At 40.7% G+C, this 19,664-nt stretch overlaps 1 protein-coding gene across 3 annotated transcripts in view; it reads left to right on the forward strand.

Moving 5' to 3' along the window:
* LOC147898753 (appr-1-p processing enzyme family protein) overlaps positions 1-9,799 on the forward strand; it is a 71,241-nt gene extending 61,442 nt beyond the window's left edge. For 2 of the 3 annotated variants that reach the window (XM_087379081.1, XM_087379082.1), the window contains 3 exons: positions 9,064-9,138; positions 9,243-9,334; positions 9,421-9,799. In XM_087379081.1, coding sequence (XP_087235207.1) covers positions 9,064-9,138; positions 9,243-9,334; positions 9,421-9,511 — 258 coding nt within the window. In that variant the 3' untranslated portion in view covers positions 9,512-9,799. Of the gene's footprint in view, positions 1-9,063; positions 9,139-9,242; positions 9,335-9,420 lie in introns of those variants that run through there. The other variant, XR_015541520.1, reaches the window with a different exon arrangement.
* The last annotated feature ends 9,865 nt before the right edge of the window (positions 9,800-19,664 follow it).

Genomic DNA, 19,664 nt, shown 5'->3' on the forward strand with positions numbered 1-19,664 from the left:
CACGCATGTTGATGCTTTGTGTTCAGTGTTGGTCCCGAATATTACACCAGATCCCTATCTAGGAGATCAGAAATGCAGGACCAAGGAGGTGGTTAACACTTGGTTGCACAAGTGGAAAGTACACTTCTAGATTCACCCTTATCCCGCTGAGAAGAAGATGCAACTTGCAACAGGGTATTTATCAGGGAAGGTGTTATTGTGGTGGAAGGAACTTCGACCGAAGCTCTCCACATGGATCAAATTTGAAGAGGTCTTCAGGAAAGAGTTTCTGAAGGAAGGAGGAGAAGGATTATGATATCGTAGGCAAGCTCAAAGTCCTCGATATATCTAAGTTGAATTTGACTTTTGAAGTCTATCTTCAAATTTTTCGTGATTTGCAGACCAGAGCTACAAAGATGGACCCTGTCACCTTATTGGGCTTCTTTGTGGATGGTTTGTCTGACTCAATATAAGCTTCAGATCAAGAACAAGTGTACCACTTTGCAGCCATGAACTATGCGCACATCTATGATGATACTATGGCCAGTGCAAAGGGAACCACTACTACCGACACGAGCGGGAAGAACAAGAGGAAGTTTTTTTAGTCAACAACTGGTATCGAGGAGTCGAAGTCAATTGACAACGCCTTCAAGAAGAATTCGACTCAGAGGAAGAATGGTAGAGCCCGTTTCCTACGCACCCTTAAGCTAAAGAAAGAAGGACATTGTTTTATTTGCGAGGAGCGGAGCAACACACGCAATGATTGTCCTAAGCGTAAGAACCAGATGCAAGCGCCAGGACCAAAGCTCCATGCAGGACAAGGCACCAAAGCTAAGGGAGCTAACTAAGCATTGATGATAGGTATTTTTGTAAATGTCTTTACCTGCACACTTTCTTGTAATTGCACTTTTAATAATTCGTTATTTGTCCCCCATGACCTTTTCCGAGCTTATGGAGAAGTAAGGGACCAAAGAATTCACAGTCTCTTTGACCTGGGTAGCTCTCACAATTTGGTGAACTACAAACTTGTGCAGAGGATGGGGCTGTCCACGACACCTAGCGATCATACCTATGAGGTGCAGCTTCCAGCTGGGAAGCAGTTTTGGGATCGCAAGGTCGACGAACTTTCTATCGGCATTCAAGACCACACAGCTTCTCTTACGTGCTATGTCATGCACTTGGAACATGTGGACTTGTTAATCGGAATAGAGTGGTTTAAAACCCACAATATTCGGATTGGATGGAAAGATCATACACTCTCTTTTTTAAACAAGGACACCTAATTTTGTATTCAGTGTGATAATATTTCCTCTTGTCAGGGACCTATTGTATCTGTGATGCAGCTTCGGAATATAATAAACACTTCTCATTATGATGTGTATCAGTGTGTTTTGATTCCGCTTTCTTCATTTGTTGTCTCTGTTAATAACAAAAATGATTTAAGCGTGTTTGAACACCATGAATTGAGAACGTTGTTAGATGATTTCATGGATGTATTCCCTGCTCAACTGCCGGAAGGTTTGCCTCTAAAACGGGCAATAGATCATCGCATAGATTTAGTACCTGGGACTTAACCTATTAGTATTCCACCTTATAGGATAAGCCAACTCGAGGAGGATGAGTTAGCATCACAGCTACAAGACTATTTGATTATTGGTTATATTCGCCCAAGTAAATCACCTGGGGTGCACTTGTCCTCTTAAGAAAGAAGAAAGATGGTTGGTGGAGAATGTGTGTAGATTATAAACGATTGAATAAAGTGACAATTAAAAATAAATACCCTCTTTCTCGTTCGAATGATTTGATAGACCAATTTGTTGAAAATGGGGAGAGGGTGAGAGACACTCATCACATGATTGGAGACAAAAGCTGAGGCACAATAGCTGATGTTGATAGTTTGTTTAATCGTAGCAAGTACATGGCCTCATTTATAGGCTGGGCAAGCCTTATCTTCTCACACTGCTACCTCATAGATGAGGTCACACACAAGAGAATCTAGATCTTGTAATCTAGGGGAGGAATCACACCTACCACATGAGGTGGCACAAGTGGCCTCAAGACTCTTCACACTCACACAACTATAGGACACTCCTAGGACTCTAGGACCACGCACACTAGGACCACACACACTAGGACTCCAATTCCAACAAACCCCCCTTCGGAGCTAGGGTGAGAGACTATGACATCATCCAGACTGTGCATCCCAGGCAATCTCAGAGGCTAATAGCTGAGCATAATTCAGAGGTTGAACCAAGCACTCTCATGGCTTAGGTGTCAACGTGATCAGAGACTCAAATCTGAGCATGGATGCATGACCAACTCATAGGTCTAGGGAGTACACCAACATCCTGGAACTCGGCCAGGCCCGATAAAGGAAAGACATAACAACCCCCCCTGTCTCCTAATTGGGTACATGGAAATAAGTGGAGCCTTTTATAGGACAAGGCACACAAAAAGACAAATTATTACATCATTTTAGGGGGACTACCCAAGGCAGAGTACCTAACACACATGACTCTAGAAAGCCCACTCTTCATCTATCACCTCATGGAGGGATAGACCAGAAATAGCAGCAGTGCAGGCTTGTTCTTCTGCAGGCTTGTTCCTCAGGTCTAGAAGGTGTAGCTTCATCGTCTTCGTCCTCGCTCTACTCCGCAACCAGATTGGCATGTTCTTTGGCTTGTACCTTTGCCATTTTCTTGAAGCAACGATCCTCTGGATGGCCAAGTTTCTGACAGTAATTACATTTAAGAGGTTTTCCGTTCTTCTTGGGCTTCTTCTTGAGAAAGATTGCTTTGCCATATTCAAAGGAAGATTCTGCTTTCTGTGTAAGCCTACGGTCCTCATCAATGAGATGAGCTACCATATCCTTAAAGCTCATATTGCGGCTGACTCTTAGGACAGCAAGGATCTCATTGTACTTGGAAATGTCTTCAATACTGGAGAGAAGTACAGCAACTTGATCATCATCTTCAACAATGGCTCGGATGGCAGATAATTGTTGGAGAATTGACCCAAGATTGCTCAAGTGTTCATTGAGGGTTTCAATTTCCTTCATCTTGAGCTTGAAGAGTTTTTGTTTGAGAAATACTTTAGAATTATTGATCTTATTTCCAAACAAATTCTCTAACTTTTCCCAAACGTCGTTTGCTGTCTTATCAAAATCCACATGGTGGATAAGGTTGTCAGCTAAAGCTAGGCCAATGATAGCCATTGCTTTATCATTTTGGTGCTCCCACCAAGTGATTCTAGCATCATCACCTTGGGGTTTTGGCTCCTTGCCATTGGTGATATTCCATATGCCTTCTCGCATAAGAAGAAGCCGGAGTTTTGTCTGCCAAGTTGGGAAATTGCTCCCTGAGAATTTCTCGATGAACGAGGAGTTTTTTTATGCTATCCATTGGTGGGAAGGTCTTAGCTGTTATTACAGCCAGTGTCTAAATCCCTTACAATGTTTACTCAGATTTCAAAAAAGGCCCAAATTTTACATGGTAGAAGCTTCAATTATGCCAAAGGAAGACATAGGACAGAAAAGCCCTAAATTTTTGGGTTAGGGTTGCTGCAAAAATTAGGGTTTGCAGAAAATGGGGGCTTTTCAAAATTTCCTAGAGCATAGTGTTCTAGCAACACTAGGGGAGCTTCAGACCATAATATCTCAGACGGACTGTTTGCAGAATATCTTCGAAAACGCATAATATCTCAGACGGACTGTTTGCAGAATATCTCAGATAGACTGTTTGCTGGTCAATGGAGAGGCATAGGTCCGGGCTGATATGGGCTCTTGTACACTGATACTGAGGCTAAAGAGCAGTCGATGATGAGGCTTGGGTAGGAGCTCATGTGGAGAGGCGAACGAAGAAGATCAACAACGTAGCTCCAAATAGAGAAAGAGGAACGTCATTAGATCAGAAGCTAGACTCCAGCTTGCAAAATAGGTAATCACGAACTGGGTAGTTTGCAGAGGAAAGCATGGGAAGAATGCAAACGCACAGCAGCCATGTAGAAAACCTTTGCCTACCTCGCGACCTGTACTTAGGAGATCAGCCCAAGAGATACACGATGAACAGCTGCAGATAAGCGATGCAACTTCAAAAAATATGTCGGGCAGGAATTAGAGATAAAGGGGCGCAACATCCAGCGTGAGTATCAGTAGCACATGTCGATATAGATCAGCTCCTTCATGCAGCAGTTGTGACAGAATGGCCCATCAGTACGAACGGCAGGCAAGCAGCAGGTGTACGGGGGAGATAGCGGGCAGAATGGCGCAGCATCAGGGGCACGTTATTGCGGGCTGAAAATGAAGATGATGGAGAGGGTAACGACGAGGCAAGGGAGAGGAGAATCAGGGCAGTAGCATCGGAGTGGCGCAGATTTCGAGGCTGTTTGGTATGGGCCTGCTGTACGGCAACGTAGAGATGGCGACGTGCGGTGGAGGTAAGGCTCAGTCAGGGAAGACCCGCTCTGATACCATTTGTTGAAAATGGGGAGAGGGTGAGAGACACTCATCACATGATTGGAGACAAAAGCTGAGGCACAATAGCTGATGTTGATAGTTTGTTTAATCGTAGCAAGTACATGGCCTCATTTATAGGCTGGGCAAGCTTTATCTTCTCACACTGATACCTCATAGATGAGGTCACACACAAGAGAATCTAGATCCTGTAATCTAGGGGAGGAATCACACCTACCACATGAGGTGGCACAAGTGGCCTCAAGACTCTTCACTCACACAACTATAGGACTCTCCTAGGACTCTAGGACCACGCACACTAGGACCACACACACTAGGACTCCTTTCCAACACGATTGGCTGGAGCGAAGTACTTCACTAAGATTGACTTGTGTACGGGTTATCACCGAATCCGTAATTATGCTAAACACATAGATAGAATTGCTTTTCGTACTATGTATGGCCACTACTAGTTTCTCGTATTATCTCATGCTACCTTTTGTTCAGAGATTATTTGAACAAATTCGTTGTCGTGTTCTTAGATGACATCTTGATATATAGCCGATCGCTAGAGGATCACATTGGTCACCTCCGAATTGTCTTAGTTATTTTAAGACAGCATAAGCTCAATGCCAAGATGAGTAAATATGACTTCTTTATGAAGGAGATAGGACACAAGATTTCTTCCGAAGGTATCAGCATTGATCTAGATCTTATCCAGAAGGTTTTGGAATGGTCCATCCCTCAGACAGTGAAACAACTTCGTTCTTTCCTAGGATTTACGGTCTTTCTATGGAAGTCTATGCGTGATTATTCTCACATCATGGCACCCCTAACCAGCATATTGAAAGGTCGTGGACACAGGTCTATCCACCCGATCTCTTGGAATGATGCATTTTACAAGGCTTTTGAGACCTTGAAGCAAACTATCAACAAAGCTCCTATTCTTGCATTATCCGATCCTACCCGGCCTTATGTTCTGGAGGCCGATGCGAGTGATTTTGCGATTGGGGCAGCTTTATTCCATGGAAGAGGGCAGACCTGTAGCATTTGAAAGTAAAAAGCTAGGTAACACCCAATATCATTGGTCCACACTAGAAAAAGAACTATATGCAGTTGTGTATGCTCTAAAGGTTTGGAGACACTACTTGTATGGTTCCAAGTTTCTCGTATTGATAGATCATCAGCCAATCAAGTATGTGTGTGACGGGTTGGAATTGAGGGGAAGAAAGGCTAGATGGACAGAAGGTTCGATGAATAGTGTGGCGGATGCCTTAAGTCGAATCAAGTTTATAAATGCTATGTCATTTACGAAAATATCCTCAGACCTATTTCAATCCTTGAGAGAGCTTTGCGCAACTGATAGTCATTTCAGTTCTTATTGGTAGAAGGTCTAGGATGGGAGCTTCATGGTTGACCAGGACTCAGGGATTGTGCCATTTATGGTAGCGGCGGGGAGAGGTCAGTGGATGATTAGGAACGGCTTGCTGTTCCGGAATAGAAAGATATGTGTACCAGATCTTTTGGATCTTCGATCCAAGATTCTCTGGGAGTGTCATGATGCTCCTAGTGCTGGACATCTACGTATACATCGGACTTTGTCTCTTGTGAAACATACCTTTACCTTTTATTGGCCTAAGATGCGTGCATTTATTGAAAGCTATGTGGTAGGTTGCTGGGTTTGTCAGGTTACTAAGGCAGAACGCCTTAGAAGCACGGATTTGTTACAGTCATTGCAAATCCTTGGTAATAAAGGGGAAAGTATTTCCATGGACTTTATTACAGGTTTTCCTAGAACGTGCAAGTGTCATGACTCCATTTGGGTCATAGTTGACTGTTTGACAAAGATGGCTAGATTTTTACCTACTAGATCGACCATATCAGCTGTTCAGTTAGCTCACACCATTTGATTAAGCTATATGGTTTGCCTTCTGACATAGTCAATGACAGGGACTCTAAGTTTTTGAGAAGTTGGAAAATACTCTGAGTATGAGTTTCTCAGATCATGCATAATCTGATGGCAGTACATAGAAGGTTAACCAATTGGTTGAAGATACGCTTCGGGCATATGTTTCTAAGAGACAGTCTTCATGGAAGACTATCTACCCATGATTGAATTTGCTTATAATAGTGCAAAGCATTCAAGTACAAGTCACAATCCTTTTATGCTTATGTACGGGTTTCAACCTAAGTCACCAGTTATGGTTGGGTTCAAGGGAATTCACAATGATGCTGCAAGGACATTCTTGCAAGACATGCAAGAAATGTTGCAATTTGCCAAGGAGTCTATTAGAAGTACCCAAGATCGGGACATATTTTATGCCAATAGGCATCGTTCACCCAGAGAGTACTCTGAAGGGACGATGGTATATTTACGTATTCCCAAGGAATCCAAGAGCTTAAGTATTTGTTTGGTTCCGAAATTATCCCCTAGATATTGCGGTCCATTCAAGATTATTAAAAGAATTGGATCAGTTGCATATAAACTAGAATTGCTTCTTGATGTTAAAGTACATCAAGTATTTCATGTTAGTAGATTGAAAGAGTTACTGGGTGTGGATGATCAACTTGTTTCTCCTCAAGAAATAATAGAAGTTACTGATTTGACTTTTATTCCACACGAACTTGAGAGTATTCTTGAATTTCATGGAAGATAAATTCGGAATAGAACTATCACAGAATACAAGATCAAGTGGAAGGATCGTGTTGAGGAGTATGCAACATGGGAGACATTACCTAACCTGGAGAGGACATTCCCGGGTTTTCTAGCGAACTCAAGAGTGAGTTCTTAAAGGAGGGGAAGTATGTCATGTGCACGGATTAGTATCTGACTTGTACTGGGGTACACAAGACTAGCTCAGGTAGCCTGGGGAGGCTTAGGGCTAGGCAGGCTTGATTCTCGGGTTGAGTGGCAAGGGTACGAACCAGTTAGAGGTCTCCGCTATTTGTGGCGCATTGGGTCCAATTCTATATAAGGGGCCCAGAGGTTCAGTTTTCGGTGAGCTGATGGGAGCAAGTCTCGTTCCCTAGTGCTAGGTCTAATCTTGGATTGAGTCGTGGATGCGCGCCTGCCTCGTTGTGTAGCCCAAGGCCGAGTAGTAGATCTTAGGCCTCTAGGTGCCACCGGGAGGTATGAGACACCAGGCTGGTCAGGATCTAGTTGAGAGTTCATGCCAGTAGCTCAGCCCGTGGCTCGGAGGGGACATCTCTTGATTCAGGATCGTATCCCGTAGGTGTCATGGTTGGGTGGTGAGCAGCCTGCTCAGAATCCTCACGTTTGGTGTGTTCTTGTGTTTGCTTGCAGATCAGAGGTTTCAGGAGTGGTGCTGGGGTCGTGTCACTAACTTAACCCAAGCACCCTTTGCACTTTTGCAAGACCTGATGTGATGCAGCAAACTCATATGTTAAGAGCTTGAAATGATCGCTAACAGCTCCGAATTAGGCTTCAGTACGCAGCTGTTGGGCAGCTCCTGGAATGGCAAGAGGAGGCGCCTAGATACATGAGAATTGCTTTGAAGCTGGTGGTGGGAGAGGCTGTATCTGTGACATTCTCGCGAGTCCATATCTTGGAAGAGCATAGGACAACTTGCTTTGATACCACTAAGGGGAGGTGCAAGGGAGCATAAATCCGACAGCCAGAAAGTGGAACATAAGTAAAATTGAAAGTGTACTGCACCAAAATGTACAATTGAAGTGAAAGTAAAAGCCTATGAAGGATAACCCTAAACCCTAGTCTGATCAACTCATATTATAAGATTTGAGCTAGTTAAAAATGAAATAATAAGTACTAGAACTAACTAGTACTAGCCTACAAGTCCATACTAGGGGATGAATCTAACCAGTACCCCAAGTTGAGCACTTCCTCATAGCTTCAATGGTTGTAAAAACTAAGGGCTAGGCCTCTTATTTATATACTAAGGGCCGCACAAGGTGAGACATTAGCAAATGGCCTTCTTGGTCAACTCATATTGGCGATGTGGCCCAACATCAACTCTATAGGACCTAGGTGGTCCACATGGATGGAGATCGACATGTGGGCTGCCTTTGTGCTCTTAGGCGAGATTTTGTGTGAACCATCCTTTCCCAACATCACATGAGGGTGAATCATCGTACTCCACGTTTGTTATGGGGTGGTGCTCCCCTTGGTCTTCAAGTGCATCGAATGCCTTTAGTATTGGCAAGACAAAATTCTTCAAGTGTCTTTGGTAGGGCTTATAGATGAAGTTTCAGAGAACTGAGGGTTCAGAGTAGAACTGACAACACTAATCCCATAGCTATGTATAAGCGGCTGGACAGCAGTCAACTGTGTCATACTTTTACAAGGGAGTACATGAGCAGAAACTGACCTTGTACGTGGCTCAACATTATTGAGGTGCATGAAGTGGTAATTATGTCTCTGTCATGGAGATGTCACATAAAAAGAAGCTTTGGTTTAGAGTGACATCTAAGCTTCATAAGTTAACATTTTTAGTTTATAAATTTCAACTTCATTTTGATGTATAAAACATCACAAGAATCCATTTTTTTCCAGTGTTATATGAACTCGAGGAAGAGAATGAAAGTGATCCTTGTTATTAGAAGTTCGTTCATCTAGAGTGCTTGTCGATACTGAATCTGTCCCGCTACGTTTGCAGGCAATTTATGTTCTCCATCCTACTTTAGGTTTGAAGGCTACAGTTTTGGCATTGCAACTGTTTGTGGAGCCAGAGGTATTCAATAGAAAGTTGCATTGGTTTAGAAGAACAGATCTAATTGCCATTCGTTTTCTGTATATCTTAAGGCTAACTGAATGTTTCCATTTTCTTGATTCAAGGTTTGGAGGAAGGTTGTATATGTGGAAAGATTACTGCAATTGTTCAGATATGTACCTCGGGAGCAGTTGACCATACCAGACTTTGTTTTCCAGTAAGCAGCATGCATCCTGCAAGTTAAATCACCAGGGTAGAGCTTATATGATGTGTGACTAAAGCTGAAATTGCTCTGTGATACAGGCATGATCTTGAGGTAAATGGTGGAAAGGGCATCGTAATGGATCCTAGAACAAGATATATTACTAATAGAGCGATTTCGAGTGTTCACTAGCCTTTTTTCCTCGTGGTCTACGGAATCATTTTAAATTCTTTGTTTGCCTTGTGTATGGTTTATCAGCCTAGTGCTTATAGGTGTGATGCATCCAGGCATTATTTTTTTAGAAGGTATGTTTGCAGCTTCTGGCTGTGCATTCCTCAAAAGCTTGTCTATGTCTATCCTTTGAAGGGGCAGGTGGCTTCTAATAAGCTCTCTTGTGTTTTTGGCATCTTTGATTATAAGTCTTGGAGCTAGTAAGACTGACAGTCATTGCTGGACTGGAAAATTTGTGAAAATCCACTTGTTTCCTGCTTTCTGTCTTCCTGAAAACTCCATGGTTGCAGAAATACAGATATTCTGTAAGCATCTTGGTTGGATGTGAGTTTTCCAATGATTTTGTTGGATGTGGCCAGCTTTAATCATGGACACTTTAGATAAACAATTATCTGTAGAGACAGTGTGGTTTTGGGAGACTGTCGCGACTCATCACAGTTTAGATGGAACAGTTTTATGGGTCAGGTACGTTTGTAAGTATAGAGGTTTGATATATTTAGCCATGGCTTTGTCCTTGGTATGAAGAGCCAGTCATATTATTACTCCAGATGGTTGCAGGATGGCAATTAGGCTAGTCTTATGTGCAAGCAAACCAGTCCAAACCCTGACTGCAGGTTTTAAAGGTCAGCTGATTTTTTCGTTGTGTTAGGACCTGCCCTTCGTGCCTTCTGGTAGACGTTGTGCCAGTCACTGCTAGCCTTCCACTGTATATGCTTGGCTCCTTATTTTTGGGCTAAGGGGCCATGTACGCAACAAGGATGTCCAAGAGGATGCTTAAGGCTTGTCTGCTTTTGCATGCTAGCCATCTTCTAGCAAAAGCGTCTAATGCATGTAGTTTAGTGTAGTATAGGGTCATCTGCTTCAGTCATGATACCCATAAGAGTATCGTTTGTAAATGTCCACAAGCGTAAGAGTATCTATTTGTAGATGTGCACATGCATTAACTTCAAAAGGGTTCTTGGAGAAACTTTCTCAAAGGCAGCTATAACTCAGCTACCAAGGGGTCTTCAGGTGGGACTATACTGAGTTGAGTGGTATTCAACCCAAGATATGTCAGCAACGAATTCCCTTCGTACATGATGCCAAACCAATTTGGCGATGAAGGTTCAAGATCAACCCAATTATGCTGTAAGGGTAAAGGAAGAACTAGATTAGTTGTTACATGCTGGATTCCTTAATGTAATGGATAGGAGCAATTGTCTCTTCTAGATATGGTAGTACCCAGGTGAATGACAAGCTTTGAGTTTGTGTAAACTACTGGAAGCTCAATACCTAGACAGTCTTAAACCCATTTCCCGCGCCCTTCATAGATGGAATATTAGATCAAGTCATCAATCATGAGTTACACTCTTATGTAATGGATATGACCAATTGTCTCTTCTAGATATGGTAGTACCCCAGGTGAATGGCAAGCTTTGAGCTTGTGTACTCAATACCTAAACCCATTTCCCGCACCCTTCATAGATGGAATATTAGATCAAGTCATTAATCATGAGTTACACGCTTTCACAGATGGAGATATAACAAGATTTGTGAAGTCAAGGAAGACCAATGGAAAACCACTTTTACCAAATGGGAGCTTATATTGGTAGGGTAATACCATTTGGAATATGGAATGCACCATCAACATTTCAGAGATTTATGGTAGAAGCCTTTAGGGACTAATCAACAAAGTTCATGGACATGTCCCTTAAGGTTATATAACCCATTGTACGTGAGTTAGAAAGATCTTTCCACTTCAAGGCCATTTTTAGTTGATGATTTGTGTCTAGAAGCTAAAAGAGTTCACCTTATATGCCACGGGTCTTTTGTTGATGTTGTGAGATAAGTATCTCTAGAAACCATGAAATATGTGCATTTTATATCAAATAAGGACTCAGTCACACATCTCCAAAGATGGGATTATGTCCAGAGATATAAGATGGAGGCGATAAAAAGGCTGCCCAACTTATGCTTGCTCCAATCAAGATCCTATAGAGGACTCCTACAAGATTTGACACATCTATCAAGTAGCTAAAACGGAAACAAACTTCTAGTGGATTGGGGAGCAAGCTTGGGTGTCTTGAGAATTGAAAGATTTGCAAGATGATATCATCAATCCTAAGATATCCACAATGGCATCTTATTTTTGACCACCATTGGATGCTTTAGGATTCTCCATTGGAGTATTACTAGCTCAATAAGAAGAGGTGGTGGAAAACCCTACGTATTGCGCTAGCAAGATGCTTGTACCTCTTGAATGTTATGACAACATCGAGAGAGAGCCACTCAACATGGCATATTATGTATAGAAGTGTTTTGATTCGAAACCTTTTTGTATTCTACGTGGATCATAAGGCCATGTTGTACATGATCAACATAGTAGTCATTCAAAACTAATTGGACGCTATTGTTGCAAGAATAAAACAATACACAAGATATGGAAAGGCCATTGTGAAGCAAATCGCCTATCCCAAATGAGATGGTATAAACAAAGTCTAGGCTATTAAACAAGTTACCAGGTGCCTCACTATTTGAATTTGAGGTGATTAATTAGAAGCATGTGGATCTAGTCAAACATTTGTCTATAATAACTCTTCTCACAAACTTTGTCCAAGCTCACAAACGATATTCTTTCACAAGAAGCAAGTTGTAGTTTGAGCTATTTAACCTCGAATGATTTGGCTTTGGCCCATAATAGTTACCACAATTATGTATTTATTTAGAGCTAAAGAGCTAAATTATTTGAAAGGGGCCATAAAGCCGAGTCCTAATAATGGATGACACTAGTTGCAATAACTTGCGAGTCTTGAAGTAGGCTTGTCCACCAAGAGTTGGCATGCATGACCTTTTGTGCCATAATTTGCCCGCAAAGTGCCAACTTGAGACTCTTTTCTTGAGTGACCAAGGCATTCATGTCATGGATAGAGTATTGTGGATTCTAGCTAAAGAATTCATGATGATGCATAGGATTGATTCTAGCTATTATCCTCGACAAGTTGATAAAGATGCTTGTTCAACAATTCTCCATTTCATTTGGTGGTTGGATTGGGATTCATTACGCCTAGCCTTTCGGTGATCGAGACTAGGGCAATACAATATTAACTCGGGTGCTTCTCTTATTTGTCTAACTCGTAGCCTGTTCTTAGTAGGTAATGCAATAAAGAAGGTAAGTTTGGCATGATTGGCATATAATTAGAAAGCATCTAGAAAAAAATATGATTTCCTATTGGATAAGTTGAGTCTTGGACACATAGGATCATCGAGAACAATGGCTACATGAGTTGGTTCATGGTAGCAAAGTCAAACCCTTCTACTTACGTTACAACCACATCATGTTTGGCATTTAGTCACAGGTTATAGGGTGGTAGTACAACTGTAATCTTGATCCATGCATGTAAATATTTTGTAGAAGAACATGCATGAGGGGTTGATATCTTGCCAAATGGTAGATAGTGAACCACATTTTGTAGAAATATTATGAGAACAAATGTGTCGCATGGATCACATGCAAGAGGAGCTTTCGCTTGAGATGGTAGCTTGAGTGCAAGCCCCATTTCTTCCATACATGTGAGGTCTAGGTCTTCATCACATCTAACTCTCCTTAAATTATCACATGTATCCATAGGCAGTCTTCTCCCATCAACATTCCTATGCAGCACTTGTTTGTTTGCATGCCTTTTGATGGCTTTGAGCAGCTATGGCTTGGGCGTGAGATGACCATCTTCCACGTAAGCCATCGCACCTTCAAATAACTAGATCATCTCAATGAAGATACATCCTAGCATATAATATATATATATCTGAGCAATAGGTATAGAATGCCTTCAATGCAACATGTTGTAGCTTGGGTGCAAGCCATTTCTTTCTCATTCATGTTGGTGTGCTTTTTTATGTTTAATCTCCCCATAACCCTCACTCACTCCCTTATACACATTTGCTATTGCTCATAAGAGGAATTGAAAGCATGGTCCTAAAGTTTTGCTTTATGGCTCAGGCATAATAGCCACCCAAGAAGGCTTGGATCACTAGCTCATGCTCACTTTTACATATCAATACAATTCTAGATGAGCTTAGGACGAGGCTACTTTGAGAGTGTAAATGGTACTAATAGTGTGCATAGATTTAGGATGTGTGAATGCACTTATGCCATTATTTAAAGCAAACTCTAAAGGGTTTAGTAGATAATATATTCTTTGTTTGTATAATGCAAAGGAAGATCTTCATTTTATGTGTTTTTGTGTTTGCTCCTCTCTCTCTCTCTCTCTCTCTCTCTCTCTCTCTCTCTCTCTCTCTCTTCCCCTTCGCCCCGGTTCCTTAATAGTGCATCAAAGCCATAGGGCTCCCATCTTGCTTAAAGCTTAAGCCATATTGCTTTGGTTTGTGTGTTCAAATAATAGTTCTTAGCCAAGTAATAGTGCTTAGCCAAGGAGATGAGGATTATAGGTCTTAGTACACATTGGATGTTAAGCTATAGAGCTTGTTGCTCCTCATTTGGAGTGTAACTAACTTTTGGAATCCGGTTTTGAAGCTTTGTGAAGTAATAGTCCTAATTATTTGAGGGTGGAATCCCCCTCCTTGGTTCGTAGGAGGGCGTGCCACAACATTGCCTCCCCTTTCTTGTGGAAGTAAGAGGTTTGTCTCATGTGTCTATGGTGCCATCCAAGTCCTTGCACTTGTCTTTGGCACCACTTGCACTTGTAATTGTTTTCCTTTTGGCTTTAGGGACAAGGGGTTGCACATGGTGCTCCCCTAGATTCAAGGCCTCTAGGGCCAAGGTGACTAGGCAAGGGTCACAAAGTCCAAGCTCAATACCATGTGTGGCTTACCAACCACTAGTGTAGATGGCATGAATCCCTATGTGGCATCTAGATAGTAGTCGCGTAAATGGCCAATAGGATCACCTTGCTCATTGAATGCGGTGGCAAAGGTGGGATAGATCCACATAATTGGGTAGATTTTTGTGGTTGCTTGATGAGTGTGGCGGCTTAGTTGTTTGGGCAACAAAATAGGTTCGGACAAATCGATTTTGCAAGCCGTCGATAAGAAATTCACTGTGTGTTGAAAGAGGAGGGTGATAGAAAGGCTAAAGAATTTTGAGAGGCCATTGAGGTCACAACCACTCATGCCCATTGCCTATATTATTCACATGCTTTCCTATCCAACTCACATGCTTTACTTATGCCTTCTTGAGATATTTCCACAGCCTACCCTTTTATACAAGCATCACCCTTGCAAGCTCTTGTGTTTCATTTAGCACATGGCCTTCTAAGCCTTTCATTTCGAGGCGCTCACAAAACTCGCATCCAATTTGCTTGAGTAGGAAATTTGCACGCTTGAGTACAACATTAGCAACTTCTTTCAAACATAAAGTCACAAGCTTCCGAGCTAAAACTTGCATGAAGTTCGTCTATCCCTAGACCCACCCAACTCCAAGGCTTCAAAACTTGCGTACTCTACTTATTCTTCTAAAACTCTCATCCTATATTATTGCAGTGTTTGCATAAAACATTTTTCTCAACAAATCATAAAACATGGGTTTCAAAATCTTGAAGGTTTTTCATGAGAATTTGTAGATTTTGTAGATGAAATATAACTTAATTGCCTAGGATCTTATCGATTTTAGAGAAATTTCAACTTGAATGAGTAGGTTCATGTGTCAGTTTTCTATAAATTAGAATCTCCGTGTCTTTGTCTCAATTTGGATTCTTTCTTCATGATCTTTTGCCATACGACAATTGGGCTTGGAAAGAAATTTATCAAGTCTTCCATGAGATTCATGAAGTTTCCAACATCATAATTTTAAATTTGGTACACAGGTGCAACTTCCATGCTTTTAGTTCCACAATTAGCTTGTTTCAATAGACCAAAGTACCATTGACATCTGAATTTTTTGAGATCACAAGCTCAAAGTAGATTCATTATCATTATTTCAAGCAAATTTTCAATTCTACTTCTTTGTCAAATGTAAGGATTCAAATCAATTCTAATCCTATTCAATAACTTCCAATTCAAAGGCTTCTTTTGCATCTAATATAATTGCAACAAATCAATTCTATCCTTTGTTAAACATAATGATTCAAATCAATTTTAATCTTATTTAGTAACTTCACATTTAAAGGCTTCTTTCGCTTCTAGTATAATTGCAACAAAGATCGGTCCTCATAGTAGAATGCTCTGATGGTTGTTGACACATACACTCTTTAAATGCAACAACCATATTGCAATCCCTTGTGTTTTATCTAAGATTTTTACAAAATTGTCAACTTTTTTCAAATATGCCAACTTCATAGCATAGCCTTTAGAGGGCGCTTCATGCACACATATTTGTGTATCATTTTCAACTTACAAATAATGGAGGCCTCATGCATAAGAAATCTACATCCTTTGTAAGAAGGTTCCATGACATAATTCCTCTATCATGATCTTGTATAATGCCTTCCAAAGAGAAGCATAACTGGAGACTAATTTTGGCATAAGCTTTCTGTTAGAGAAACAATATTGGAAACAATGGACATAAACCTTTTGACATAGAAGTGATGACCTCCAATCAATTCTTATAGTAAGCTTGCTTTAGTGACAAGTGAATTTCCAATGGCAAAAGTATCAAGGATTGAGTAATCCTCTTTCAAAGGGAGACACAAAACTTCCAATGTGGAGAAGTTAGACACATGGATCATGGGTAGAAATGATATGCTGTCCTTAAATATGCCAATGCTTTATGAAGGTATTCTAGTTATGACTCCTAAAGAAATTAGGAAGTATACAATAGACGTAAGAAATTTTAGAGAAAGTTTACAAGATTGACACTAATGAATTTAGGAATGATGCTCTATCCATTGAAACTAAAAGTAATCTCGAAACAATAGTCTTACTTCAAATATTTAGTCACATAAGGTTGTACTTTTTACACTAGAAGAATGCAACTTCCTTCAACAAATGATATGGATGCTATTGATGTTCCAAAAATATTATTGATTTAAAATCAAGTGTGAATGCATAGTTCATAGCAACATTGTTTGTTCACAATGGGGTTGGAACTATCCAAATGCTCATCCCATTACTATAGGCGCATTGGTACAACACAACCTAATATCCATAGCATCATCAACAACAATGTTGACATCAATGGCAACTATCTTGCAAAATCAAAGGAGTCAAATGATACCTTGGAAATAATGCAATGCAACCATGCCATGGAGCATTCCTACTTATAATTAGACAAGCCCATGGTCATTTTCACTAATATATGTGTTGTATGCAATAAAATGTGATGGATGCTAAATGCAACAAAACATGTCCTTGTGTATGCTACCTTTTAACATGATGTCTGATCAACATTATCAAAAAGGCTATAGCTTGTTGATTTCACAGTGCGGATAGATTTGTCAAGTCACATGCAAGAGAATTTATATCGCATGTGTCAAATATGAAGAGGAGAGAGGAGAAGAGTGGAGATGAGGAGAGAGGGCACAACTAGAGAGCACACCACAAATGACTAACTGTACACTAGATTTAGTTGAAAATGTAGAATATATACAAACCCATTTAGGGTTAGGTTAGTGCATTTAGATTATCACAGTATATTGTTGTTGTCTTTGACTCATCAAAGTAATCTGTTTTTGACAATAGTCTTCTAAGCCATATAGCCTCACATGCACCTGTAGTGAGTGCCCTATATTTTGCTTCAGTCGAAGACAAAGAAACAGTTGGTTGTTTGTTTGACAACCATGATATAGTACCTTGACCAAGGAAAAATGCATATCCATGTGTTGATCTCCTGGTCCCATGATCTTTGGCATAGTCACTGATAGTATCCATGCAACCATGGATGACTTCCTTTGTATTCTATTCCAAACTGTCTTGTACCTCTAATGTGTCTCAAGACTCTTTTGGTTGCATTCTAGTGAGACTGTTTTGGATTTGCCATAAACTATGCAAGTGAGCTTAAAGCATAACAAATATCTGGTCGTGTGATAGTTCAGATATAAAAAAGATCCGATGAGCTGCTTGTAGTACCTGTCAATGACTATAGGCTTTTCTGAATCTTTAGTAAGTTTCAAACTCTGTTCCATGGGAGTGGTTGCAATCTTGCAATCTGCCATATGAAACTTTTTTAGAGACTGTCAACATATTTGAGCTGACTCATGGAGGTGCTCTCTGAATCTCTCTAGAACTCAATTCCAAGTGCATAAGTCCAAGATCTTTCATGTCGAACTCTGTAGATAAGTCTTGTTTTAGCCTTTTGATGAAGCTATCCTTGCTTCTTGTCACAATCAGATCATCTATGTACAAAAGTGCAATAGTAATGTCTTCCCCTTGAAGTTTGTAGTAGAGAATATGATCTGCATTGGATTTCATGTATCCTAGATCGGAAAAATACTTGTCGATTTTGCTGTACCAACTTTTGGGTGCTTGCTTTAAGCCATAGAGACTCTTCTTAAGATGGCAAACCTTATTCTCCTTTCCTGGTTCAACATAACCTACTGGTTGTTGCATGTAGACTTCCTCGTCTAGATAACCATTGAGAAATGCATTTTTGACACCGAGCTAGTACACATTCCATCTGCTGGAGTGTCACTAGTGATATCAAGAACCGTATGGAATCCATCTTTGCTACTAAAGCATAAGTCTCATCATAGTCTTGACCATATTGCTGTGCAAATCCTTTTGCAACTAGTGTGGCTTTGTATCTTTAAATACTTCCATCTAGATTGTACTTTACTTTGTATACCCATTTGTTTGCTATGGCCTTCTTTCCTGGTGGAAGGTCACATAATTCCCAAGTATTATTCTTGTACAAAGTATCCATTTCTTCATTCATAGCAGTTTGCCATTTTGGCTCATCTACATCTTCGAAGTACACTGGTTCTTCTGTAGCCCACGATGGTAGTCATAAGAGCATAGTTGGTATTTTCAACTTGAATTACTTTGCCTTTCTAAGACTTCTTCATCAACTTGTTCTGTAGATGATTGTGAAATCAGTGTGTCTATCTCCTGTGTGTTTGAGGTTTTCCATTCTGATTCCTCATCAAAGATTACATCTCTAGAGATAATGACCTTGCGGGGTTGATGGGATCATACAACTTGAATGCTTTGCTTTCTTCAATGTAGCTAACCATGATACATTTGCGTGACTTCGCATCTAGTTTCATGCGATGATCATCATGTATGTGGGCATATGCTATGCAAGCAAATATGCAGAGATGCCCAATGTCTGGCTTGTGTCCAGTTCATGCTTCATAAGGTGTCATACCCTGAATTGGTTCGGTAGGAAGCCGATTAAGCAAGTAGTTTGCACTGGCTATTGCTTCTACCCAATACTGATTCGAAAGATGCTTCTCACTAAGCATTGCGCTAGCATTGTCTACTAAAGTCCCATTCTTCCTTTCAGCTCTTGCATTCTGCTGAGGAGTATCTGCACATGTGAATTGGCGCATTCATCTCCGTCGAAGATGACTCTGTAGTTGTGTTCCGTTATTTGAGCTACTGACAAGAGGTTCTTACTGAGCTTTAGAAAGTAGAGTACATCTTTCACCAATCCTTTTGTACTAGTGAAATTGTTCATAGGGATAATGCCTATCCCTTGAACTAGATTCGGTGTATTATCTACTGTGTAGATGAAAATTTTCTAACCTTCTAATGGTTTCAACTCTGTGAACCATTCCTGATGATATGTCATGTGAGATGATGCACCAATGTTGATGTACTAAGGATCTTGATCTGCTTGGCTGACTTGATAGAGCTAAAATCCTCTTTTGGATTGCAATCAGTGTCTAGATACACTGTGTCAGTTTTTTGCATTTCCTCGTTTGTAAGAAACATATCCCCATGTTCATTTGCAAAATGGCTATGACTAGAATGTCCACCATGATGATTTCCTCTTCCATGGAAATTCCCTTGATTATTGATGGATTGACCGCCTTGGTTGTACTGCTTCTTACGGCAATCTCTTTCATAGTGCCCAAACTTATGACAGTATTTACACTGGATGTTTGATATGTTGGTGGATGCATTTCCTCGTCCTTGGAATCTTTCTCGATTGGAATGATTTCCTCTTTGTTGATGTTGATGTTATTGAGGATGATGCTGATGAGGATGACTTTGTTGATGACTTTATTGCTGATGATGACCA

The sequence above is a fragment of the Dipteris shenzhenensis genome, chromosome 9, assembly GCF_047967505.1.
Source record: "Dipteris shenzhenensis isolate YYH24624 ecotype China chromosome 9, Dip_SZ_1.0, whole genome shotgun sequence".
Lineage (NCBI taxonomy): Eukaryota > Viridiplantae > Streptophyta > Polypodiopsida > Gleicheniales > Dipteridaceae > Dipteris > Dipteris shenzhenensis.